General features: G+C 42.6%; 1 protein-coding gene across 1 annotated transcript; it reads left to right on the top strand.

Annotated features, from left to right (window-relative positions):
- Positions 1-1,056: 1,056 nt before the first annotated feature.
- Positions 1,057-22,528, top strand: ADPRHL1 (ADP-ribosylhydrolase like 1). The gene is made up of 7 exons (XM_008926232.4): positions 1,057-1,525; positions 5,351-5,515; positions 11,222-11,347; positions 13,924-14,064; positions 17,118-17,245; positions 20,842-20,974; positions 22,090-22,528. Exons 1-7 carry the CDS (start codon positions 1,312-1,314, stop codon positions 22,245-22,247), a joined length of 1,065 nt encoding a protein of 354 aa, XP_008924480.3. The 5' UTR covers positions 1,057-1,311; the 3' UTR covers positions 22,248-22,528.
- Positions 22,529-23,017: the final 489 nt, after the last annotated feature.

Raw genomic sequence — 23,017 nt, 5'->3', positions numbered from 1 at the left:
TGCCTTTTTTTTTTCTTTTTCAGGGCAGAGATGTTGCTTTCTAGCAATGAAAAGACTCTCAGTGTCCTTTTCCTAATACTCAGCTCTTCTGTTAACCAAGTTGCAATCTTTAAAACAAATGTGTACTAACAGAGGCTACTTTCACCACTTGGGCACTTTATTTCCTATAATGTAGAACAGGCATGGCAATGCTTCTCTGTGTCCTGAAACTGCATTAAGTACAGTGATATTTCTACATGTGTCAGTAACTCAGACTATGATTAACTGCTTATTGCTTTGGGTGCTGGGAGGATGCATGCTTTACACTGCTGGCCTTTTCCATCTAAATAGCAATCATTATTGGTCTCTGAAAAAGATCAAAGAAAAGCAAAGACCTTTCCCCAGGTATCCTTTATCAAAAGTACAGTCAAGTCAATCAAAGCTTTCTGTTTATTTACCTAAGTTTATATTTACATTTGTATTTCTATCTGTAAAGTAGTAGTAATGTGTGAGTCTTTAGGACTTTCTTAGACTCTGGAAGGAAACAATTTTGAAAGATGTATTTAAATGGCATCCTGTGAGTGTAAGTGTGGGCTGCACCTGAGCTCAGCTCCAGGAAAAAGTCACTCTTTGCTAGGGAGTAAGGCATGAAATTGAAGTTGGTGTTTTGGTCAGTGTTTATCCAGGGGTGCAGTGAATTAGCAGAACATTGTTGTACTAGGTGGAACAGAACAAGAAAGCTGTTAACAAAATATCACCATAGAGCATAATTAGAAATGGGAGAGGTCATCTGCATTTGACTAGATTTCTTACTGCTTAATCCCTCATTCTAGTGTGTACAGAGTCTGAAAAACTGCTTTTATAACAGGCTTTCCTGCTGACTGGTCCCTGAGAGAGAGGTTGACTTCAGCATACCAGAAATGGGTGAAAAAATATTAATTTACAGGTTATTGAATAAATAAGCACCCCTGTGGAGGCATCTGTTTTTCTGGGTGTAGAGTTACTTATGCTGGGTAGGGCTAAGGATCTCCTGGCTTGCTTTACGCTGGGTTGCTGAATTGAGGCTTTTGCAGGTCTGCTCTTACAGTTTCATTGAACAAAACCCCTGCAAACTCCCTGGGTTATGAAATATTTCCTCTCTGTCGGGTCTCGGACAAGAGATGGCATCTGCTGAGCCAGAAAAGGAAGTCCTTGCCTTATAGAGAGCGCTGTCGGTGTGACACAATGGCTGATATAAAGTGTCGGGGGAGCTGAGCTGAAGGCAAAGGAACAAAGGAAGATCAAGATTCAGTGACTGTCTTGGGCAAAAGGAAAGTAGGAAGTGTCTCAGGGATGGATAAGTTTAAAGCTGCACTCGTGCTGGCTGGGGTAGGGGATGCTCTCGGTTATCGCAATTTCTCCCGAGAAAACAATGCCTTAGGTGCAAAAATCCAGCAGGAGCTGAAGGAAATTGGAGGGCTTGAGAACCTGGTGCTCTCTTCCGACAAGTGGCCAGTAAGTGACAACACGCTCATGCACATGGCTACAGCTGAGGCTGTCATCACAGGTAGGTACGACGGGACTAGTGAATGCAGTCTGGAGAGGAACAGAACTGTCAAGGTGCTGCATTTCTTAAAATAAGCCTGATTGCTGGGGAAGTCATGAGAAAGCGTGTCAGAAATGCTGCTTATGTGAATGATAATTGCATTGGTTTGGCTCCTCCATGAGCACAATCCTATGACCATCACACAAACTGGTAAGTCTTGATTTCTGTAGTGGAGGTGCTCTCCCTTTATTTTCCCTAGGTATATACAGTTAGTTAAAGCTTAAAGACTAAATACCACATGTGCAGCATAACAAAAATAATTGCTAAGTGTATTATCTGTATGCTGGAATACATCAGGGAATAATATAGCCACTAGAGATTAATCTGTAACTGATAAGAACTCTTCTAAGTGCATTTTTAACATATTTGTGTCCAGAACTCCAGACTGGATAGAGTTGCCTTAATACTGCTTTCAGGCTAAAAGCACTAGCACTGTCTCCTTTCTGCTACACCTCAGACAAAAGTTTGCACCAGCAAGGCCAGAAAAAGTACTATTTGTTTTATAACGAGAGTTCCATGTCTTTAGTCCAAAAAGTATTCTAACATACTATGCTTATAATAAAGTCTGTCAGAATTGTGGAAGTTATTAAGCTATGCCTTCTAAAATCCCAACGGTTTGAGAGAGAACATTTGGTTTTTTTCTTAAGGTATAGCCTTTTTAAGATATGATAGTATTTATATTGACTCATTACCTGTCAAACTAGAGCTTTCTGAGACTGTCAAGACTATAAAAAGTACACCAGAAAACAGTGACGTCTCAGCAGCATTTTGCCTCTTCAGAATTAATCAATTTTTTTAATCTCTGTAAAAATATTTATAACTTTTCTGAAAACTCATAAAACTGCATAACTCCTAGTAACAGAAGCTCACAATGCAGTTAAGTATTCTTCACATCAATGAAGTTTCCCTGGTGCTCCTGTTTCACTGCTTTATCTGCCTGCTTCCAATGTACTCTAAATTTAGTACATAGAGATCAGCTGAAGAGTGTGTTGGGCCCTTCATACTTGGCTATCAGTTAACCAATGGTTTAAGGGATAGCTAATACACTAAAGATAAGAGCAAGATGTCAGCCTATCAAGAAAAAAGATGACTAGAATATTTCTGAATATAGGGTATGATTAAATACGTATCATGTTTCTTGCTTACTGAACTCTCTAAAACCATAACTTCTGGGTAACCAAGCCAGTTAGACTAACAATAAAATAATAAATAACTTTTAATTAAATATAGCAGGAAGACTGTGGCTCTAAAATAAAAGTTTTAGCTATAATTTCCGTTGGCTGTGTTTGTCCTACACTCTCATTTCTTTGACCTGATCAAGCATTTTGAAAAGATGCTTTCATGGTCTGGAGAGAAAACAGCAAGATGGAGTAGGGAATTCTAGTAAGAAATCTTCATTTCACAGTAACACTGGTGAACAGGAGAAAATGAGTCTTTCTCTCTGCTTCCCACAAGGGAAACAAGAACCACTCCTGCCTGCAGCAGTGTCTCCTCCTGGCAGGGGGGATGCAAAGCGGCTCCAGGACTTGCTCATGGCCCAGCCTGTGTGCCAAATCAACCACGTCAACAGAGCGAAGCTAAAGAAGGTGAATGTGGGTCTGTGAGGCTGCAGCTGCCACCAGCCCTGGAAACCTGCATTCCTCATGCAGTGGGGAGTCAGCCCTCACTGCTGTGGAGACTGAAATTTTAAAGAATATATTGGGTACCTGGAACATTACCAATTAAAAAAAAAAAGGCAATAAAAATATCCCTGTCCCTCACTGCCCTGCTCCATGCACATCCTGTTTGCCTGGCTAGCTGCCTGCTGGCCACCACATCCCCTGGATGCATAGCTGCAGGCAATTGCAGGGTGCTTGCAGGCTGGGATAAAGGTGCCCAGGGCTTAGGCTCACCATGTTATCCCATCGCTGGGGCACTGCCCTCGGGAGAGCTCTCAGCCTGTGGCAGCAGCCAGTCATGAGGTGAATGCTTGTGTTAAGGCAAAGGCAGTTCTCACCTGGAGAGGGGATTTTGGCCATCACCTTGCTGGCTGCAAGGAAGACATTCCAGAAGTGTCATGGCCAGAAGCAGCTGGGACTGTGGATGCTGCCGCAGACTGAGCTAGTGATCCCCAAATCCAACATGTGCACAGACTGAAAGGCTGATCTGACAGTGAAGGATAAACAGAACATCCACTTCCAGCAGGAATCTGTCCCATAAGGGAGGAACAAGAACAGCATCATCAAATCCAGGGGAACTATCCCTGCAGCAAGGAAAATCTTTTCCTCTCTTAGACATGGGTTTATAAATATAAGGGTTAATTTTAAAGAAAGGACCTGTCTGATTGACAGCTGAGACAGCAGCCTGGCTCCAGGTGTGGGAACCATGGTGGGCTTGAGCAGCCCAGAGGTGCTGGACTACAGGGACTATGGCTCTGGGGACAAGGTTTCTGTAGGAAACGCCAAGGCAGTAAATCCTGCTCCTAGCTCCCATCTGGATAAACTGTGACACATGACTCCTAAATATGGAAAGAGCTGGCAGCTTGAAAGTGTCTTGTTTCTTTAGGATTGTATGTGGGATAGCCAGTGTAATGGGTAGGGTATTACTTTATGTGAAAGGAGGGGAATCTTTTTCTTCCCTTCATCTTCTTTATTTGCCTGCCTGCATAACTGGTACTTCAGAGTGTCTCTGGCTTCTGGGACTCCAAACTTCCTCTTAAATTAAACTGCTTCTGTGGATTTCAAGAATTCACCATCTCTGATAAAATGAAGATATTTTTAGAAGAACTTCCCCTGCTGTATTATTCAACCTGTGCATCAAACTAAGTATTAAATAGAGTTTCTCTAAGTACGTAGAAAATACACAAGTGGATAAATCCCTTTGGCCTCCTGTGTTCCCACTGACTACACAGCTATGATAGATGGCAGTGGAAGGTTTTCTTCAACAAGAGCCAAAGGCAGGACTCTTCAAGCCCAACAATACACAACACCAGCCAAGAGAAGCAGCTATATGAAGAAACAGTATATGTTTTACAGTATTTGTTCATCCCTAGGCAAAACTGTAGGACTTGGTAAAAATAATCTATGAACAGATATTGTTAGTGAACTTATTACAGAGAAAATTTATCTGCTGGAAATGCTATAGACTTTAGGGATTTACTACTCTTACTGATCTTTATAATATTTTTTATAAAATCTGTTCTTGATACTATACTGACATAAGATCATGGCATCCCTGCATGAAAGACCTACAGATTTTAGACAAAATACATGTAAAATATAGATTAAAAAAAGAAGGTCACTAATTTACCTTTGTGTTTAGTTACACATAGCTCTTAAAGTAATTCTGTAGTGTGGTAATTAAAAGAAAATAGGCTTTCATTTTTCGATTCACACCTGCAAAGGCAGGGGCCAAGCCAGGCACAGCTGTCTTCTCCCAGTCCCCCTGACAGCCATGCTCTCACCTGACAGATGGACACCTCTGTAATTACTTCACACCACAGAGCTTAAATATAGGCCTTGAGCAGCTACTGTTGATTAATAGAATGCCTTCTTTCCAGTTGAAGGAATTAAAAGTGGAAAGGTACTGAGGAAAAGATGAGAATTGAGAGTTAAGACCATTGTCCCTCCAGCCCACTTTCATGGTGTGTAAGAATGTGTTGACAGTGGCACCAGGAATATGACTTGGTGCATTGGAAGTGAAAACAGAAATATTTCTTAAATGCATAATGAGCTTACTTGCGTGTTTTCCAAGCTCTTTTTCTCTTCTGCCATGACACAACAACCTTCTCTTCCCTCCCCTGAGCAGATTACTGGTGTTTAGAAGATCTGTACCGGGAGCTGGTAAAACGGTACGTGGATGCTGTTGACAAGCTCTCGGGCAGGCGGCCAGACCCCGCCACCATCGAAGGCTGTAGGGAATTAAAACCAGACAACCACCTTCTCGCCTGGCACACACCGTTCAATGAAAAGGGTACGGTACTGCTTTCCTTTTATAGGTCCTGCCTGGAATAATGCATGCTCTCAGTGTTTGTGGCTATATGGAAATTGTTTCCTTTTCCCCCCTGACATCAAAGGCCGCTACCCCTGAAACCTTTCCATGTTTGCCTGAGGATGGCAAGAGATCTGCCAAGAATTCCTTCTGTAGGGCACTGTGTCCTCTCTTAAACGAACCCCTCCCTCTTTAACATCTATTTAAAGAGACTTTGTCTTTGGCTCTGTGCCTCAGGGTCCAGATCATTGTCCTTGAGTTTAATGGTTATTTTAAGAAATATTTTCTGCCATTTTTCATTTAAACATTTGTAGACTTGGATTTTTTCAGTGATACCAGATACGAAATGAAATGCCAAGCCTGTAAATTGCTCTAAGCACCAATGTGTTTACTGGAAGGAAAACAGAGACTTTTCTCCAGTTGGGTGCCCTGCTGACAACTATCACTGTTTTGCCAATAATCCCTAATATTCCTAGCTTGGTCTACCTATCCCTGACCCTCTCTTTCTCTCTCTTTATGATAATTTACTTTTACAATGAATAGAATTTCCACTTCAAGTTAAATAACAAGTGTGCAGCTGTATGCACAACACATACCCATCCAGTGCAATTAATCTTGAAAGCCTGTAGAGACACCACATCACCAGAGGAGATAGACCCAGGCAGCCATGAAGCGATGGCAGCTCACAGGGACGTTGTGCTGTGTTGGTGTGACATTCTGCCACCGCGGTACGTATTGGCCTTGCTCAACAGAACTGCACATTGATGCAACACCGAGGCAAAGATCTGGTGGCACAATGCCATGGCTATTTCTGGGGCTCTGCAGTCAGTTTCCTTTGACACAAAAAGCATTTCTCACTCATCCCCCGCTCCTCACAACAGCTGCTGGAAGCGAAATGGGTATTCTGCCCACCCTGCTATCAGCTGGTCAGATTTGAGAAAGTGCCCCTTTGGGAGTTGTCACATGTTTTCTGACTGCCAGTGGATAAAATTTGGTCAAAATAATTGTGGGAGTGGCCATTGGCCCCAAGCAGCTCTCAGCATTGCTCAATAAGCAGTTGAACATGGCTGTTCCCTGGCCCATTGCTGTACTGGAGCTACATCTCTTCTTTTAGCCTTCCTCCTCCCCAGCTGTCCATGATGAATTATCTGCTTTTGGGGGTACTCTGGGCTAGAAGGATCTAAAATTAATTCTTGCTTTGAGATCTGAGAGCTAAAGACAACCTTCTCCATCTGGTCTGACAAATAAGCATCCTGAACATCTCAAGAAGTCTTTTTTTTCACCCTGAGAGCAAAAGAACCAGTGACTGGTTAGGTCTACTATGGGACCTGACACTGCTATGGACATAATTAACTTATAATCAAATTTTCACAAAATTCTTCTTGAGGCAAAAACACGCCACAGGCGTTGAATGTCTAGCATTGAATGCCTAAGAGTCAGATTATATTTTGGATAAGCTGGAACCAAAAGGCTGATTTGCTGTGGTCATTCTATCTTATCTTGCTTCTAGCAATAATTTATGTGCCAGCCTTCATGGACCAGTGAAATCTTAGCTTGGGTAATTCTGCATTGCTTATAAGATGCTTCTCTGCTCAAATTCTTATGGATGTAGTCAGCAAACTGAGTTCATAAGTCAAACTGCCCTGTGTGTCTCTTTGCCACCTCATGTCATGCTCATTGTCACACTGGTTGCAGAGATACCTGGGTTATGTTAGAGGCTGGTGAGATTCCTGTGACCACCAGAAGACCTGCCCAAGACTGCCTAATACCTTCCATTTTAAGAGTTTGTTTACAATTTACAGCAAATGGCCGGTCAAATAGCTTGGCTCTACCTGTATTGTGAATTTCAGGCTGAGGCTGCAGCATCCAAGCAGGCCTTTGTAGTTGCTGGGCTTCCGAGAAGCACTTGAGAACAGTGCCCTTTTGCTGTTGGCACTGGCAGAGGAGCATGAGGGAAAAGTGTGAGTTAAATGCAGAAAGTTGAGGGGGAGAAAATGAAGAGAAAAAGCTGCAGATGCACAGGACATAAAGGTACCAGTTTCTAAGTTCTCATGCAGAATGGTCTGTAGTCACAAAAGACACGCTGTCTTCAGGGCTTAGCAGCCATTACCCTAATCTTTGTTATTCTACAGATGTAGAGTGAAGAAAAGCACAGTGAGGTATTACATACTAAAAGAGAATAATATAGTGCATCAATGAAAATTAATTAATAAGAGGTGTCAACACAGCTTTTGTGGCCTCTATTGTTCAGCATGTCCACAAACTGTCTGGAAATAGCAGGTCAACAAAGTCAAAGACAACATGATGCAGAGTTGTAAAAGATGCTCACAGTGATGCACAACTGTGTGGCACAGCAGCAGAACCAAGTACAACGCAGATAAGTGAGAAGTCATACATGGGGGAGTGGGAAATCCTAATTTAATATATATAGATGCAGTTTTTATCCAGATACCACTCAGGGAAGGGATCATGGAGCTATAATAGTTCTACAAGAACATCATTTCAGTGCTGTATAAGAGCTAGAAAACAATTAGACAATTAGAAATGACCATGAAAGGAACAGATGACAAAACACAAAATATGTTTGCACCACTGTATAAATCCAAATCCACTGTTTCTTGATTATTGTATATGATCTGATCCCTCCCTCCTGCCACAAGGATGGAAGACAATTAGAAAGGATATGAGGAAAGGTGGTTGGATTGGTAAAAAACCTGCTTCCAAGGGCTGTGATGTCTGAGACATTACAATAGAGAGCTGTAAAGTCATAAATAACTGGAAACATGAATAGGAAAAGCAAAAAGTCACTGTGTCCTCCAAGACAGCATCTAGGGACTTCGAGTGAAAGTAGGAGGCCATGAGCTCAAAGCAAGCAGAAGAAAGGACTTCTTCACACAACACCTAATTAGGCTGCATAACTATTTTCCAATGCCAGTTTGCAGAGATGCTACAGTTCACATGAGTTCAAAAAAGAGCTGGGTAAGTTCAACCAAGGGAAATCCTTCAAGGGTTATTAAGCAGAAAGACAAATAGCCAGCTGCCTCCTGGATCAGGGACACAAATTGTCAGCAGCTTAGTACAGGGGTCATAGTACTTTTCTTTTACTCTTTCTTAAGTATCCTCTTCATTGGCCACTGTCAGACATGATAAGTTGGGTTGACCTTTGGTCTGATCATGGAGGACAGTCCTTATGTTCTTACATATGTCTCTCCTGTTGCTTGGACTAGTCTCGGTGTCCCTTACGTCTTTGATTCAAATGAGATACTGAGGTATGGGAGATAACAGCTGCCAAGCACCTTAAGCCCTGTCTGTCTTTACTGTTACTCCATGTGACCGAATTTTTTGTTTCTGAGTTTGCTTGTCTAATTCTGCAGTAGGTTTTAATGTAACTTCCTACACTGGAGAAACACAATGAAGTTGCAAAGACGAGCTACTTTAGGCCAGGATGTAGTACATCCTCCACCTTGGATACACTGAGAGATGTTATTTCATTAGCAGCTTTGTGTAGCACAAGAACCCCCTTTCTTAGATAAACATCCTGGATTGTGTCATTTGTAGGATTCAGGTTTGCATAGTGAGGAGGACTCTCACCTGCTGCTCTATGGCAGTGGATGATTTAATGAAGAGTTTGGCCTTACAATAAGGAGAAAATATTTTCTCCCAGTTAAGACAATTGGTGCCCTGGAAGACTGGATTTCTTTCTGGACTCTTCCTTCAGTTCTATGTCATTTGTGGGATAGGCAGACAGTTTTATCTGCTCCTGACTCCTTAATAGCCAGCTGCAGCATATATGAGGATCAGGAGCAACAAACACACCATTTGCAGGACAAGTATCCAGCCTTTTCACCAGGAGCAGTGGCCAAAGATGTTCTGGAGAGGGTCCCTTTCACTGTCAGAAAGGGTAGCAGGGGTAAGGAATCAGGCTCTGAGCCTGCAGAGAATAAAATGGTATTCTGAAAAGCCTTTCATGTCACATTTATCAGGTGTTTGGCCTTTTTTTGAAGTGTTACTGCACACAGAATTTGCACATTAGACTCTGAGGAAGAAGGGAAGAGCTTTCTTCAGCTAACCTAATTAGATCACCTAGCTAGGGTGCTCACTCAAGATAGCTGCTCTGAGGGGAGAAGAGCTCTTAAGAGGGAAATTCAGATATTGTAGCTGGAAATGCCGATTGGTGGCTTATGTTAGTTTGGCTCAGGCTTCAGTTTGACTTGAAGTAGATCTTCCTGCCCCTCCACAACCACGTTTGGATCACACTCATGATCTTAGGGCACTGGACTGAAGACACTTGGGATAAGATTAAATGGCAAGCAGTGTTCCAAGATAGCCCATGGTGCTCTGTACCCACAGCAGGTACAGCCCAGGGGAGCAGCTGAGGGCTCTTCTCCAGATAGGAGATTGAAAGCCCTGCCCCTGGCTCCTTGGCATCTGCTGCTTCAATTAACTCTGGCCTATGAGTTGCTCCTACTATGGCATTGTACACAACAGTGGACATACAACCATTCTCCGTGCTGCCTATCTGGGAAGGACAGGGAGACTGTGCTCCTAATGCAAGTTCCACATAGGCTAAATTTAGGTGGCATAAATATGTCCCTTATCTTTCAGGGACCAAGTAGAGGAACGCTGGTTGCTCTCAGCTATTCCCAAGGTCACTGGGAAGTGTGATTGAGCAAAGACAGTGCTGAAAAATGCCAAGTACTTTGAAAAATTGAAGCCTAAGCATCTCAGAATGCGTGCCTGCAATGAGTTAATGCTTTTTTGGGCATTGGCTCACCAGCTGCAAAGAGGAGATAATCACCTCACTGGTGCCTTGTGAAGATAAGCTCATTAAAACTTCTGTGGGATCCTGATGTTACTGTGATAAGTACTGTAGAGGAACTCATTAGTAAATTTAACTCTCCATTCAATTAAGCATTTAAAAGGTGAATACCTGGGATCATGCACTCAGTGCTGAGAATTAAAAGGAATTCTGAATTAGTTATTCAATAAATAAATTCTGTGCTGCACGAGGCGGACATTGCCAAGACCAAGCTCAGTAAGTGCAGGCTGTAGCATAACGAGTGTGCACACAAGCACTAATTTCAGGTCACATAGGAAACTTCAGTTCTGACACTGTATAACTTTGTAGGATTTGGCTCTGTAGTCTTTAGTTTCTTTTTGGACACATTATTTTTGTATGTAGCAGAAACTGGTGAGGCTCTCTAGGATGAAATATGCGTTAAAATTGTAAGATGAACTGTGATGCACCTATAAAGTGTTTTAATTATGTGCTTACAGCTACGAAAATAAGGGTGTAGGAAAAATGTATCTGTTTCTCAAACTTCTGTTTCTAGTGCTGGCATCTGGAGCAAGCAAAACAGCAGTGTCAGCCAAGAATGAGTAGAGATGAGATGAGAGTTTGAATCAAACCAGTGCTGTGAGCAAGGAAGCGCAATGCTTTCTGAACACACTATTCTCTTTGTAGCACTTGAAAATATTGGAAAACCTGAATGACTGTGTAGGAGCAAAATTCCTCGCAAGAAACTTTCAGAACTTGTAACGTGTTTTGCATGGTAATTCCCCGTTCCCTAAGGAGTTCCTTTCACACATATGAGTTGAATTAATAAAGTGTGCTTGTTTCACATTTTATCAACATATCCATGTAACATCAGCCTCCTTTAAATGCTTGGCATTATTTTTTTACTTTAGGTTCTGGATTTGGAGCATCCACAAAAGCCATGTGTTTAGGAATGCGATACTGGAAGCCAGAAAGACTGGAATCGCTTATTGAAGTGAGCATTGAATGTGGGCGAATGACTCATAACCATCCCACAGGTAAATCTACTGACCTATCAGCACACTGACATCCCTGAGGCAGCCTTTCAATTCTGCAGGGACTAACGTGGCTCCTGTGAATTCACCTGGTTAAACTGCTTCTGCTTTGTAAACTGCAATGCCTCAGTTTGAATTTTGCTTGGAGAATGTAAGACATGTACATATTACTTATACAGGCTTATATATTTCCTTGTATATTATGCAGACGGCATTCTCGGGCATAGTTGTTTTCTCTCCTAAAATTCCAATAACTAAACACAACCCGCCTTGTCCAAAACATACTCATGTTACTTGCCCTGATCAAATTTTAGATTCATGTATATCTAGATGGCTCACTATTATCATGCAAGTTTATGGTTCAGGGGATAATAACATTTTTCTCTTGGCAGGTTTTTTCATATCCAATTGCTGTAGGTAAATGTAGTAAGCCAAAAAAATCTAACTCTGCATATTTTAGGATACAATTTGAAACATCTTCTCAACAAAACCTAAATAAGTAGATTTAATGTTGTTTTGAATATTCAGGTCTGTCATTTTGATAATTTTATGCTATGTAAGCATGTATTCATTTCGTCTGCTTAAGAGAGCAATAAATAAAACCATAATAAATAGTGACATGTTCAACACGCTCAGTGCTATGAAGCAGTCAGAAAAGCCATCAGGATGACATAAAATTAGAGGGAAAGAATTCAAAACAAATCAGAAAATATCATTTAGCTGGTGTGTAAAGTTCATGGTGTATTAGCAGCGGTAAGACTACTTGCAGTCTGGGTTTCTCACCTCAGAAAGGGCTTATAAGACCCAAAAAAAGGCAGCACAGAGGATTCCAGTGATCAGGCACCTTCCATACAATGAGAAATTATATCCAGAAGGACTCTTCAGCTGGGAAAAGTGAGGAGGCAGGGAGGAGAGCAGTGGAAGGGCCACCATATACCTCACTACCGCCCTGAAAGGTGCCAATGAAATGTCAGTTGTGATCGTCATAACTCGAAGTCTGAGAAAACCCAACTGATGTGTCAGCCAGGACTGAAACAAGCAAACAAAGGAAATACTTCCCCACATTGTGCATAGTCAAGCCTCAGACGTCACTGCTACAGGCAGCTGCAAAGTCCACAGATATGCCTGGGTTCAAAGGAGATCAGGCCAAGTGGAAGAGAAGGGCTGCCACTGTCAAAAGCAATCAAGCTGTATAATTAAAATTGTCCCTAAGCTAGCCTAGGAGCTCTGAGGAATGGAGAAGCCAAACCAATTAGGCTCACTCTGTACTGCCATTACTTGCAGAGCCCAAAACCTTGGCCAGGGCTTGCTTTCTTCCCCAGTGAGGGACAGCACAGCTGCCATGAGTAGAGGGAGCAGGGCAGCAGCAGCAGGGGGACAGGCAGCCTGGGGAGTGGGCAGGAGGAGACTGTCAGCCCCCTGAAAATCCTCAGGGCACATCCCAGCCTCTACTACCCTCTGCACTGACTTGTCCCACTGCCCTCTGTTAGTCCCTTGATTGACCCTCTAAACCCTCTGTGGCCACCCTCATGGTGAATGTGGCACTCAAGGATCTTTGTGGCATCTGAGCTAGATGATATCTTTCTGAGACCTTTTGAGCTGGCCCTACCTAGGCTTATATTCTTTATGAAAGCATCTATTGGATTCTAGTTAGATGTGTCTTGGGCCTGACCTAGTATTGCAGGTCTTGTGGCAGAGAGAATTGGTAATCATCTCATTTGGGCTTGTAACCTCCTAAAAGAATGTGGTTTTACCTTCAGCGAAACACACAAAGTTCATGCTTACCTCTGTGCATGAGTGAATGCTTTTGGACCCATACCTGGAGAAGCACACACATCAATACTTTGCTCACCTGGGATTTATTTAAGTGACTGAGCTGTTTTCTTAAACTTCTTTGGCACACTGCACTGACTTGGTTTTGTTGCCTTTGAGGAATGCCAAGAGTACAAGCAAATATGAGAAATGAGCCCCTCTGTTTCTGATGTCATGGAAGCGTTGCATGCCCATCAACAGTTACAATTGTTGTAATATTTACAATATTACAATATTTGCAATGAAAGTAGAAGACCTAAGGAGGCAGACAGCATGTCCTTTTGGACATTTGCTTGTCTTCTCTAAGGGGACATGGGCTTGTCCCCTTAGAGTAAAATGAGCCAGAAATAGTGTTAGATCTAATAACCACTGCTCTTAGGCTGGGTGTTTCTGTAAGCAAGATGATATAGCTTGTAATTGTATCACTTTGTGCAAGGCGATTATTTCATGTGACTTCAATTAGATTTTCAGCATCACGTTGGTGGGCAATGTTTATTTTTGACCCCTACCTCAATTTCTGTCACGTTACACCACAGAGAACACAAGCTCCTTTCTATATAAAATAAGTCACAAACCAGCAGACACCACACATTAGCCAATAATCTCAACATGCCACGGGTCAGCCTGCAAACAGGTGGAGATCTGTTATGTACATTCATCAGTCTACCCAACAGCCACCATTCCACTGATGATTTTATGAGGAACAAGGTAAGGATGCGACCAGCACAGACTGCACATTAGTAATCCTCGTTATTTGTAAATTCCAGGTTTTCTAGGGTCCCTATGCACAGCTCTCTTTGTGGCATACGCAATACAAGGGAAGCCGCTTGTGCAGTGGGGAAGAGAGATGATGAAGGTTGTGCCGATGGCTGAAGAATACTGCAAGAAGACCATTCGTCACATGGCAGGTAAGGAGTCGGAACCAAAAAAAAATTATTCTTTCAAAACTGTGTTTAGCTAGGAAGGCACTGAAGAAACATCACTCCCTAGTCTTTCCATCTTGCTGCTTTCCCCTTCTCCTCTTTCCCCAGGTTGTCCTCCTGCTTTCTCTGCTCAGAGAAGTAAGCTCTTCACAGGTGGTGCCACCTTCTTCTGCTTGGTATATTGGTGGCAAAAATACAAAGAGAAATAGCAATGGCGATGCTCTACTGCACAGTTTTATTTTCAGGAAGTCTTCTGAAATTGCTGGGCAGGGGGGAGAAAGGCAATTATATTCAGCAGGTAATTAGGCAAATTGAGTGCTGACATATAAATTATTCAGATCCCTTCTGTCAATTAGTACAGTCCAATATTTTCCATAAGAAAAACCAGACTCTTCTCATCCTGCCAGGAAAATTTCACCTACAGAAAATTTCACCTGCCTTCTGACCAAGAGTTAACTTTTGACCACAAATTCAGATTTGACTTTTTTCTTTTCTGACAAATATTTAAGATACAGCCTGTTGTATCCTTGTTTTAAAACAACTGAATGTCATATAACTACTGAATTTGATATTACTACTTTATTTTTGCTACTAATGTATGTGGTCTCTGAGGCAAAGGTATTTTAGTCCACTCTTGCCCTAGAGTGATGTGTTTGTAATGGGGAGACCTGCCATGGACAGACAAGTATAATTACATTAAAACATTGAAGAAAGATATTAAGAGACAGCTGTTGAGAAAGATTGAATTCAGTGGAAATCTTTACTCAATATCACTCAGAAAGTAAAATTTACTCATGAAGGAAAGCTGTTGCTTTAAAGTCTGAAAGGAGCACCAGGAAGCCTTCCTGAAGCACCCTGCATTTTCATCTGTGCCTCATTGCACATCAGGATTTTTTTAGCAGAGACCTATGAGGAGCAGGTGCAGGATTAATGTGAGTGAGTATCTCTCTGAGTGGCTTTGCAGCAGGCCCCTGTCACTCCAGCCGAGCAGGACCCCTTGGCGTGGAGGTATGTGTGTTGGACTCTTGAGGCTAGTGCCTGTATTGTTGAGCTTCGTCCTATTTTGGTATCGGGAAAAGTGTCCTGCATTAAAGTTAAGCTCCTTGGCTGGTGAGATGTGCTGCAAAGAAATCCTGCCAAACACAGCCCTCCAGTTTTAGAAAACGCTATTTTAGCTATATTGCCCCCAAGGATAACAAACACTGTGTTTGTTATCCATGTCACAGAGTGTTCGACTCAACACCCCTCTCTGATATCCAGTTGCGATTACTTGCCAGATAGTTCCATGGACCTGAGTGTGACCGTCATGTTGTCTGGGCTCAAGGAATGGTGCAGAGCCTTGCTAGGGTTCATGGCATGGGATTTCTGAGCGTGCTACAGGTCCACACAACCAAAATCTCCTGCAACTTCTCAATACCTCTGTTTCTGAGCCTGTGGGATAATCACACCTCCTTGCTTGTTAAACGTAGAAAACATTCACTTTTGAGGTATTTATGCTTATGGGGGAAATGGGGGGAGGGAAGAAAAAGGGAAAGAAACCTGCCAGGTCACCCACATTTCTAAAACCAACTGTAACCAGCTACTGGAGTGGGTGTTGATAGTTTACTTCAGCTAACAACATTTGCTTCGTTTTTATCTAGATGCTGTAGATGCATCTAGATGATCTAGATGCTCTCCTTGGCCTGATGGCTCTGAGTGCACTTTTGCTCCGTTTTTCTAAACACTTCCCCTTTCTTAGGTCTGGTGAATGGCTTCCTTGTGATCAGGCCAAACTGAGTCATGGACTCAGAAAAAGGGCAGCTGGGCATTCCCAGGAGTATCAAGCACGTGGCTGAAGGCTCATTACTGTCTGGGGCTGGGGCACTGGCAACTTTGTGAAAGTATCAGGTCTACAAAGGTGCTTGGACTTTTTTTTACAAAAGCCCCCTACTTTAAATGTTATAATTGCCAAAGAGGGTCACCTGTATGGCATTTTAGGAAAAGAAGCAAAATCAGATTACATCCTTCAGAGGAATGGTTTGGTTGTGTGTGTACTCCCCAGCCACATGCAGCACACCACTGAGTGGCCAAGCAGGAGAGAGGGAAAAAGCGGGAATGCTTGATTTAATTTTACATCAATAGTCCCACACTGAATCGCTAGTTTGCCTTGGCATACTTAGCCATCTGGTACATCTCATGTTTTCTAACTCCTTACTCCCATCACCTTGCCAAGCAGGGTTTCCTAGAAGCCTCAGTTTTGCAGGCAGGTACGTGTTATGTGCTTAACAGTTCAGTGTGACTGACTTAGGAGCCTTTTTAAGCCTTCATAAAAAGGGTGAACCAGAGCACTGGCTTGCAAATAAACTAAATTTAACAAGATTATTTGTACACAGAATGTTAAGCATGATTAGAGATCACTTCCTAAAGTGAAAGAAAAGAAGGAGAAAGACGTGTCATTATTAAAAAAGGACTATCTCTATGGGCACAGATAGCAAATGTGTGTGCTATTTATTAGTTTACTACATTTGATATGCATTATAATATATGCAAATGGAAAACTTGGCCTTTCCTATCTGCCTTTTCCTGAAAGATCACACAAGAAATACTGTGCAAATAGAACAGGAATACTGGAGAATTTATGTGATTAAAAACTGATAACTGAGGTAGGTGGCAATTTGTATTTAGGACATGGAAGCATTTTTAGATATTCTTTAATCATAATAAAGGAATAAAAACCTTGGCATAGAGTTGATTTTTTTTCTCTCTTATCTTTTCCTTGGAGTGCTCTTCAGTAAATTCTCTTAAAATCTCATTTTGATATATCTTAATGTAATTTTAATATACCATTAAAATAACACAAAATTCTGAAAGTATTTTCTTAATTCACATCCTCTGTTTCCAATTAGATGTCCCACTCCATATTAAAATGCATACTTAGTATATATGCAGAATGTTACTGTAAAACACCTGGGTTTTCATGTCAGTCAATACTTTATTAATGTAGAACTGAAAACGTTGTAGAGATGAAATACTGCATCATTAATTTCTTTTGCCTTCAGAATATCAGGAGCACTGGTTTTACTTCGAAGCCAAGTGGCAGTTTTATTTGGAGGAGAGAGAAATCAATGAGGAAAATAAGAATCAACCTGTCTTTCCAGACAACTATGACGCAGAGGAGAGAGAAAAGGTAATTGCAACTTCCAAAAGCTCTTGGGAAGGCTCTGAACAGAGACAGGCATTTTCAAAGAGACACACCGCTATTTTTCAACTGATTCCAATGCCAGAGTAGTCAAAAAGCTTTTATTTTTTTTTCTGAAATTTCAAGAAAGAAAAAACAACTCCCATCTTAATGTAATAAATAAATAAATAATTTTTTTAAAGCAATTGCCACCAGTCCTGAGGTCACTGCAAACAGAGAAAACAGAGAGGTAAACTCAATGATCTGGTGCCCAGAGCATGTACAAAACATAAACTATGGCTATCTGAGGGTGGAAAAAGCAAATGTTTTGCCTAGGGCTCTCTTTAAAGCCTAATGGAACTGTGGCCAAAGTCCCGCAGAAATCCCTCCAGGTATGAGAGGCTGGATTTGGTCATGTCTAGTGGAGAGTGTCCCTGCCCATGGCAGGGGGATTGGAACTCAATGGTCTTTAAGGTCCCTTCCAATCCCAACCATTCTGTGATTTTGTGGTCCTTTGAGCAGAAGACAGATGTCCTAAGTGATTCTCTGCCAACACGGGCTGTGCTCAAGCGAGTTTTAAGTATTTTGAGAGATGGTGTTTCCCCATATCCCATGAGACACTATTTTATAGTGTACATGATCTTTCCTTTGACTCGTGACTTCTGGTTATACCTTCTTAACTCGAGAGAAATAATGTCTTCTTCCCTGGTGTTTACAGCTATCTGATACGTGCTGGCACCTCCCAAAGCTCTCCACTTAGCAGCTAAGCAATAAGTATATGGTTCTTGTCACCTTTTCCCATAAATCAATCCTTTTTTCCAGACTATTAAAGCATAGTTCTATTCTAAGTCACTTTTTGTATTTTTAGATGATTATCTATGCAGTGAAATGTGCCACTGGAAGTCAGATTGTGGGTAATAAGAAATTGCTCACTCTAAACATAAAGAATAGAATCTCTTCCAGGTTTATTTTACTAATTCAGTGCCATGAATTTGCTACTAGTTTTTTATTCTTTCCAGTACTACTGGAGTCTTAGCAAGCTTTAGGAGAGATTAAACCAAGCATTATTTCCCCATTGTCATTTCAAGAGACAACTGCATGAACTCCTAATGCAGAAGCAAAATTTACCTTCATTTCCCTAGGCCAACTATCTTGGCCTATTAAGCTATTTATTTTGATGAACAAATAAGAAAGGACAAATGTTGCTTGACCCTCAGACTCCACCACCAGCTGGAGATCAGAGCCTGGCAGAAGTCAAGACACTTCGTTTGCGTGTTAATAGCTATGGAAGGAATAAATGAGGAGAAGGTAACCCTTCTGCCTGGCCTCTTCCCAGGAGGGTTCTCCTTTGCATTCCCTCCAGACAAACTGTCCCCTTGAGTCTGGGAGTATAGCCTCTTGCCTTTACACATTTAATTAATAAAGCACCAATATCTGGCACCACTCTTGCCAACAGGTTACCATATGCATGTTCCTGCTTGGCCAGATGCACCTTTCTGCAGGCACGGTGTCAGATGTATGCAAAAGTGAAGCCCTCGAATGTAGCTTGGATTGATCTGAGCATGTTGCAAAGGCGATTTCCCTCCCTAAAAGAAATCACACCTCAAAATGCTTAGCAGAAAAGACCATATTCTGTAAAAGCTGGTATACAGCTTAAATTTGGAGATAACAAGAGAAATGAGGATGAAGGACAAATTACCCCTTCTTGAATGTATAAATACAAGATAGGCCAGTGTAAAATAAATCATTTTTCAGTGGTGTGCCTTTGGAAGATGTTAGATACACACTGAATAGGCAGACATTGCTCTACACTTGGGATAAGCATTGCTTCTGCAAAAAAAACACTCTCCTGGCTTGCTTCCTGTCCTGAACTCAATGTGAGACAAAATGAAGGAGGAACCAAACCAAAGTCATCCAGGTTAATTAGACTCTGAGGACTGCTGTTCTCTTAAGGTGGAGCTGCTTAAACCAACACTGTGAGAGGACCTAGAAAGGAGAAAAAAAAGGAACAAAAAGGGAGTGCTAGCCAGCAGCAGGTCAGGTCCTGAAGGGTGAGAAAGTCAGAGGCAGCTGTAATTACTGGCAGCAGGGGTTGACAGCAAGGAGGGGATGTGTGAATTACCTCCAGGGCTTGGCAGCAGCTCAGTGCCGTCAGCATGAGAGAGTACATGTTGACACCCCATCCAAGTACGAAGTCCTTGCTGGCCCACTCGAGGGAAGCTGGGCTGGTGCCACAGCACAGCACAGGGATGCACAAAGGTGCTGCAGTTGAAAGGAGAATGAAAAAGTTTGAGAAGTGCTGCCTTGGTGCAGTTAAGTGCCCCCAGGTTCAGTGCTGAGGACAGTTATCCCTAATGTAGAGTCATTTCAGCAAGACGACATGGGATGTGTGCAGAGCATCAGCAACCTGCAGGACTAAATGGAGCGACACTCGAGCCGCCTGGCTGGGCACCCAGAATAGCACCTCCACTCTGAGCACCCTTGCTTTTGGTAGTATTGCACATGTGTCAGTGCTGCCCCACCAGCATCCAAACTGCATCAATAAGGCTGGAAATTTGCAAGTGGCAGAGAACAGCATAAAGGCATAAATACTCTCTAAATTGTAAAAGAAAAGGAAAGCAGCAGAGTGAAGCTCTAGTCCAACTCTGCTGTGTTGTGCAGATAAACCACAACCAAGTATGAAATGGCTGAGGTGAAAGTGAATAGAGAGAAATGCAAACCCTTCACACCTGTTGCAGAAGCCCAGAGCCAACCAAGCAGCGACAACTCCACTTGCCATAAAGTAACTTAAACTTCTGGAAAAAAGGCTTCTTAATAGGAAGGTATTTTTTAATCATAAATTTGTTGGTGGTTATTTGGGGATTTGGGGCAGGAAAAATTGAGTTCTGGGGTATCTCCTCTAGAGAAAATCCAATTTTCCTTTGCAAACCTCACTGTGGGTTTGGAGTTCTTTTTTATTCTTTCTTCTTCTGAAGAAGAAATGTTTCTTACATTTGCAAATTATTTTCCCTTTTATTCAACAAATGCTTTTAGAAGAGGAGAGAAAAGGTTAGGCAAGAAAAAGACAGAGAAGGGGGCTTGAATTAACATAGTCTGAAATTAAGTGCCTAAAAAAACTACTGAATCAGAACTTTTTCACATCCCATGAAAACTTAGCTAATGAAAACGTTTGCAAATGTGCAGCAAGGGAAGTTGAGAATATTTCTCAGAAGCAGGAAGAGGACTGACAAAGTAAGTCCTTACCAACTTTAATTTTTTAAATTATAAGGAATTTCCAAGATGTGAACCTGAAATCTATCTTGCTCTGCTTTTCGGCATTCTTGGCTTGCTTAAATCGAACCACCTTCTCTGCTTGCCAAGAACTCGGTGCATTAAGCTGGAGTGCAGGCTTACACCTGCACCTCAGGCATCACCAAGGCTGTGGCTGCCGCTGTACCAGCTGCTCCCATGCCACAAGCAGTGGTGCCTGCAGCACAGCTGCCTATGCCCTTTCTCTGCCCCATGGGCTATTCCCACTTAGCAAAGGAGACACCATCCTGGTGTGGCCAGGTGCCCCCTGCCCCCATTTCTCATGCCCTCCCCTGACAGTGCTGTCTCTCCCACAGACGTACAGGCGGTGGAGCTCTGAAGGCCGGGGGGGAAGGCGAGGCCATGACGCCCCCATGATTGCCTACGACGCCCTGCTGGGCTGCGGCGGGGACTGGACAGAGCTCTGCAACCGCTCCATGTTCCATGGAGGTGAGGGTCCCCTGTGCCTCCCACTCTCTGCTCCCTCACCAGGAGTGGGATAAAGCGCTCCTGGCTGTCAGGTGCCTCTGTTGGCCAGTCTGCCTTGTTGTCTGTTACATCCTCACCTCTGGTTTTATCCTCTAAACCCCATTCTTGTGGCAGCAGCTGCCACACAAGCTGTTTATGGCACTTTTCAAATGTTGCTCCATCTACATCTCATGAGGAGTAAATCCAGTATGGCTTACTAAAGGACTGACATCTTCTCCTGCCAAAACACAAGCACCTTTGGCAAAGCAACCTTTCGGCTGCATCTAGTAAAACCAAGAAAGGGAGAAAAATAACACAGCAGCCAAACAAATGCCAGGCAGGTGAAATCCAGCACTTAGAGACACACAGTTCAGTATTTTTACAGCTTTACGAGAGATAACTTTCTCATGCACGAGATAACTTTCTCACTGGCAGATGCATCTCGCTGGGCTTTCAGGAGGGCCAGCATAGCTGGGGGGGTAGGACCCCAGCTCTGAAACACCCATTCCCTCCATGCCTGGTGTGGACCCTTTGCAGGGGCTCTGGGTTGCTCACCTGCCCCGATGGAGTGGTGGGAGCTCACAGTCCCTCACTACAGAGTATGGCAGGTGCAAACCTGTGGGCACCACATGCATGGAGCATCAGTGCTACTCACCAAGGCTGGATGTTTTAAAGCATGTGCAGTGACATGCTGTGTTGTGAGGAGGGAAAGGACATTCTCCAGTCCAGGACCTTTGTTGTATAGCAGAGACCCTGCAACTACTATTCCCTCCTTTTTTCCTACCAATGGCTAGCTGCTTGCAAGAGCTGCTGTGTTGGGGTAGATCTTCTGGAAAACAAGAGAGCTCCCAGCCCAGCAGTGCACACCACAGTGGTGTCTCCATGAGCTTGCCTTGGCATCTCTCTCTTCCCTAGGCATCCTCACCTGTACTGCCAGAGGCAGGACACGGGGTGCTGCCAGCTTTTTGGACTGACCAAACACGTCCCCACCACACTCCGTCAGCATGTAGCATTTCCTTCCCTGTGCACTGCAGTATTTTGGTTGTATATGTGAAGGTGACACCAAGAGACCATTGCAATTGTGCTTAAACCTGCAGGAGAAAGCGCGGCTACTGGGTCCATCGCTGGCTGCCTGTATGGCCTGGTTTATGGCCTGAGCAAGGTTCCCAAAGGCTTGTACCAGGACATGGAACAAAGGGAGAGGCTGGAGTACTTGGGCGAGAATCTTTACCGACTATCCATGGAGGAAAAGTAAAGCGGCTTCTGCCATTTTCTCTTTCTATAAAGACTATATCAAACCCTGTAGGTAACTGACTGACATTCATAGTGAAGGAATTAGCCAAGAGTTAGTCTGAAGGGCTCTGTGTACATCACGTGAAAATGAAGATATCTGAATTATTAGACTGATTAGAATTATTAGACTGATTAGATATGTATGGTATTTGTGGGTTTTTTACAGATGTAGGGATTTCTGAATATAAGGAGTGCTGCTTAACCCTCAAATGGCAAAAAGTAAATAAAACGTCTTTTGACTGATTTCAGTCTAACTTGCTATAATACCACTTCCTAAAGAGCTGTGACCAGTAATTACACATACAGAATTAATTTTCAGAACTAATGCTTTCCTGCAAAACTAATGGTATTATACACTTATGGGGATATTCTCTGTATATTTGACAATCCTTTCACCACTGTGTCCCTCCTTGTTCTCAAATCTAATGTGTCTGTGACACTTGTAAACCTAATGTCTCATAGATTAGCTTTTAATGAATCACTGATCCCTGTATCAGCACTGTGGTGCAAGGTATTGTTACATTAGAAGCTTCCAGAAAAGGAAAAGCCAACACTAAAAATACCTCCAAGGAACAGCAAAGCATCAGTGTGTTTAAAATTTCTGATCACTGTGTCTAAAATTGCTGAATTACACTTTTATTCTTCTTCAAAACATAAGTTTTTCTAAAATATAACTGGATGAAATATTTGTAAATAAATTAATCTTGCACTATTTTCTAAGTATCAGTCTTT

Source organism: Manacus vitellinus, unplaced genomic scaffold (genome assembly GCF_001715985.3).
Source record: "Manacus vitellinus isolate BGI_N305 unplaced genomic scaffold, ASM171598v3 scaffold_7_pilon, whole genome shotgun sequence".
Classification (NCBI taxonomy): domain Eukaryota; kingdom Metazoa; phylum Chordata; class Aves; order Passeriformes; family Pipridae; genus Manacus; species Manacus vitellinus.
The sequence above is the reverse complement of the archived record's forward strand: the minus strand, read 5'-3'. Positions and strand labels throughout refer to the sequence as shown.